This window comes from Garra rufa, unplaced genomic scaffold, assembly GCF_049309525.1.
Source record: "Garra rufa unplaced genomic scaffold, GarRuf1.0 hap1_unplaced_466, whole genome shotgun sequence".
Taxonomy (NCBI): Eukaryota; Metazoa; Chordata; class Actinopteri; order Cypriniformes; family Cyprinidae; genus Garra; species Garra rufa.
Genome location: NW_027394733.1, coordinates 1 through 4916, shown reverse-complemented (window position 1 = coordinate 4916; position 4916 = coordinate 1). Strand labels below are relative to the sequence as shown.

General features: G+C 42.9%; 1 protein-coding gene across 1 annotated transcript; it reads right to left on the bottom strand.

The window, feature by feature from the left end:
* Window positions 1-540: 540 nt before the first annotated feature.
* LOC141317201 (importin subunit beta-1-like) lies at window positions 541-4009 on the bottom strand. Its single transcript, XM_073832977.1, has 4 exons — window positions 3876-4009; window positions 3683-3797; window positions 3118-3279; window positions 541-1789 (listed from the first exon to the last, which is right to left on the bottom strand). Coding segments are annotated over exons 1-4 (372 nt in total). The 5' UTR covers window positions 3970-4009; the 3' UTR covers window positions 541-1788.
* Window positions 4010-4916: the final 907 nt, after the last annotated feature.

Sequence of the window (4916 nt, the reverse complement as noted above, 5' to 3'; positions counted from 1 at the left end):
ATCAAACTTTTAAGTCGCTCATTTATTCAGTTTAAAACGACTTCTAAAAGCATCAAGTGGCTAGAGAGTTCACAATGCGCAAAGGTGACGTCCATCAACAAGTACACTGCACCAGAGTTTCACATCAGGTTCCTTTAATACCAGTCATGCGGAAACGATTAGCCTTTAGTCTTACTAGTTGAGAAAAACACCTCAGAATCATCACACCCATTTTTTATATCACAACGGTTCCAGCAAAGGCAGATTCTTCCGTTGTGGGCGAAGAGCTCTCGCAGCATCCACTTACTTTGGGAAAGCTTGCTGCTTCGCCCTCATTAGCCAAGTCTGATAATGGAGAACATTTCAGAACAATGTTGAACATCAACATGACCCACATACATGTGGAGAAAGGGGAAGAGACATCCTGCGAGGAGACCCACAATAGACCATTTCTTCAACAGATGAAGCGCCGGTCGATCTGGTCAGGGTCGGGAAATAAAGGCAGTTATAAATGGGCCGCCCCGATAGAATCGATGGAAATGTATCAGAAGTACAAGCGGAAAGGTTCAATTTTATTTTATTTTCATATCAATGGAAAAATATAACCTCATACAAACGTCTGATTCTGTCCATTCTTTTTTTTAAAAGCTTGGTGAATGACTCCAATTAAGTGCCGCAAGGAAGAAAAAAAATAAAAAATACAACCAAAGCACATCAATGCAAATCAGATTGTGACATTGTTGACATGTTTATTCACATCTTCTACACGTTAACACGCATTAAGCTCAAGTCCATTGGTATCCGCATGGATTTGGCACTCGTTTCCTGCAAAACAAATGAAGGAGAATAGAGGAGGAAGTGGAAGCGTCTAATTCCTGTACCCCAGAACACGGATCGCTCTGCTAGAACCCGCACCTCGAGTGGCGATAGTCTTCCCTTTCTAGGGCAGGCCAAAGCTCTGTGTATCTGCACCATCCATACTAACACACTAATAACAGAACCATTTATTTTTAATTGTTTTCTTTAAAAAAAGGAGGGGGAAAAAAATATAGCGCAGCAATCGACGTTGAGAAAAGCAGGACGAACGCTGGTCGCCGGTTCACCCGAGTGCTGCCCGTCCCTGACTACTTGCCGCTCTCCTATGTTTACATAAGTGCATCTCACTGAATTTGCAAACAAGATATTTATCATGTTTATTTATTATTGGTTGAAATAGTAAGAGGGGATGTGGAGACAGCGACCCCCTCCGTTCATTCACACACTCACACTCCAGTCACGCCATTACAAACTCCAGCAGCATCATCATCATCATCATCATCATTTCCTTCTCTCTCTGCATCTTCTGACAAAGGGGTTGTGTAATAGGGAACGTCTGCAGTCGCGACACCTTCCGCGTGCCCAAAGACGTCTTCAGGAGACGCACGACCAGCAGAACGCTCCTCTTTTTCGCTAAACGCAGACAGGTTGGCAAACTGGTACTAAAGTGACACACTAGCTTGCGGAACAGCAGTGTGTGGAGGATGAGGATGGTCTCGAATCATTGATTATGGGGTCAGAGACACGTGTTCTGCACACAGAGAAGAGGGCTTGGTAAAGGTGAAGGTCGCTGAGTTGTTCTGCTGGCAGCTGCTGGAATTGAACTCTGAAGGTGGTGTGATGTCTCTCTCACTCTTTCTCACTCGCTCACATTCTCAGACACTCATCTCAGCGCACACGTCACTTCTGCTTTGACGTCTATGTGTAAAAGACAGAAGAAACCTCAGTGGGTTTGATTTCCATTATTCTTGGTGGAATTTCCACAGCCGGTAATCTGAAAGCAAACCAGAAGAAAACACGGCTGAAAAGACAGACTCTTCAGGACCTTCAATTAAGGTGAAACGTTTACAAAAACATGTACGGGGCACATCTCACCCGAAAATGAACAGGCTTCACTTTTATCTATGGACAAACTCATTTCTGGAGGAATAAAGGCCTGTTCACACCAGGATGAATGTAGTTTGAGTTTAACGCCATGCCAGCTTCTGTGGCCGTTTTCATGGCGAGAAATTATTCATGGCATATTATACTGCTGTATTTCTCCTTTCCATGAGCCTACTGTCAATCTGTCAGACTGCACTTTCATTTACAGGTGCCATAGCATGTTTTTCTATAAAATTATTTAAATTGTTCTCTGAAACCGTTTTACAGGCCCATTTACAACCCTAGGATTTGTCCCTAGAATGAAATGGTCTGTTGTGACCTTATTTGGAAGGGTCATGAATAATAATGAGGAGCTCTGCTCTGATAGGCTGTTTCACAGAGTGGCTCATTTCAGTAGCTCGCACAGCAGGAAGGAAAATATACATTTACTCTCAGAGCCCAACTATGCCAAGGTAAATAGTTTTTCATTCTATGGCACCTTTAAAGGAGTAGTTCACTTTCAGAACAAAAATGTACAGATAATGTACTCGCACCCCTTGTCATCCAAGATGTTCATGTCTGTCTTGTTTTTTTGAGTAAAACATTTGAGGATTTCTCTCCATATAGTGGACTTCTATGGTGCCCTGAGTTTGAACTTCCAAAATGCAGCTTCAAAGGACTCTAACCGATTCCAGCCAAGGAAGAAGGGTCTTATCTAGCGAAACGATGGGTTATTTTCTAAAATCATTTACAACTTATATACTTTTTAATCTCAAATGCTGGTCTTGCCGAGCTAGACAAGATGAGCATTTGAGGTTAAAAACCATTTAATTGTAATTTTTTTTTTTTAGAAAATAACCCATCGTTTCGCTAGATAAGACCCTTCTTCCTCGGCTGGAATCGGTTAGAGTCCTTTGAAGCTGCATTTTGGAAGTTCAAACTCAGGGCACCATAGAAAGCCACTATATGGAGAGAAATCCTCAAATGTTTTACTTAATTTCCTTACGACATGAAGACAGACAGACATGAACATCTTGGATGACAAGGGGCGAGTACATTATCTGTACATTTTTGTTCTGAAAGTGAACTACTCCTTTAAGCCCGTCTGCCATCCGAACCAAGAAATGACAGACCTTTTGTGCTGACGTGAATGGGCCGTAACAATTATTCTGGGTCAAGCGTGACCTCTGCGTGGTCTGGACAGGAGTGGTTTGGTTTCAGTGAGGTGTGGTCACATACCAAGCTTGGCTCTTCAGCTTGCGGAGCTCCTTTGTGGCCCATGTGGCTAAGGTCTTGGTCTTACTGGTCTTGGACCTCCGGCCTTCAGAAAGCAGATCGTTGATCTGAGGTCGAACCTCCACCAGCTTCATCACATCTTTGCCAAAAGTTGTACACAGGTCACTTTAAGGAGGAGGAAGAAAAAAAAGAAGGGTCAACTTAATGATATGCCAGAACACCAGAAGACATATGCAAGACCAATGAACAAGCTGAAATACACTGGTTCTGTGAAAAGAAATCCCACAGGAATAGAACACTATTAGATCTGTCTGAAGAAACTTCAAACACTTGAAATAATCGTTTATATCTTTGGTCAGTTGTATTTATTTTATAATTGTTTACAGGTTTTAACGTGTGAACTTTATATTTGGCTAGGCTAGAGGATTTTCGCTGTGGTATCAGAACTGGAATCGAGAACCCCGAAGCTGCATTAGGTTAAAAACAACAACTGATGATCTTCAAAACATCTTTAACATTGAGCCTGAGGCTGGTTAATGTCGAAGCCCATCATCAAACGAGTTCTTACCCTATGAGGCCGACGGCATTGGCAACAACTCCGTCGGATCGGTCTTCGTCCTCAGCGATGTGGTGAATGAAAGACAAGATAAACTCCACACGCGGCTGGACCAGCATTACGTCGGCTGCAGATGGGGCACAGGGAGTTTAACACCAATCTTTTTCACGTCACAGTCATGAGAGGGAGCTCAAAGTGAACTTACGGTGCACATTCTCCTGGTCTCCTTTCAAGCCCTGGATGATCCCAGTGTACGCCTCCAGACAGCCCTCTCTCAGCTCGTTCAGATAGTCCACCATATCATAGTCTGTCTGTAAGACACCAGTTAGTCCGGCTTAACTTTCAGCAATTCGCAATTTTAAAAAAAAGTTGAGGCAAAATTACACCATTTCAGAATGGCGTCGGTGTTTCTGTAACGTTCATTCTTAGACACGAGCAGAACGAGTGTGTGCATAAATCGCTGGAAAAGTCCCTCTGGCATGAGCTCTCGAATTCGTGAAAATGTTCATATTTTCAACAGCGGTTAATTCTCATATAACATCAGCACTCAAACACTGAACCCTTATTCGCAAGGAAACACTCAGACACTGGTGACGCTGAGCCTGCATTCATTTTTCTTCTAGCGGTCCAGCAATTTTAGTTTCAAGCACATTTCAAGACAACTTGGACAAAGAGACACAACGATGATCATGTTGATTCGTTATAGTGCACACTACAGGTCTGACAGACACATTTCACACGCTTCCACCTACAACTTTATTCACCGGAATTTATAATTTTTATGGACTGGTTGAACAGAGTGAACATTGACTGTTTAACAAACAGGAGACGAAACTGTAGCGATCCAAATAAAAGCAAAATCAGCCACTAGACGAGGTTTTCATCAACGGTCTGGTGTTTGGGAGCATCCATGACTGTCATCTGAAGAGCAGCAGCCCTACAGCAGTCACGCTTCATCACAGCTAGCTTTGAGTTCTCAACTCTCCTGCAGAGTCTAGCTCCAATCTCCATCACATTCACCTGCCTGTAATCCTGACGACTCCCATGAGCTCCAGGTGTGTTTGATTAGGACTGGAGTGACCTTGAGGGCCAGAGTTAAAATGACACCCCAACAGTTTCGCCACATGGTCTTGGCAAAATTTAGGCAAGCAAAAGTAGTTTGTGACATGCTTCAGATTTTTACACTGTAAGATTTACTAAACCAATAACTGAAACAGATATAAAACCTCTGCAATCAACTCGATTG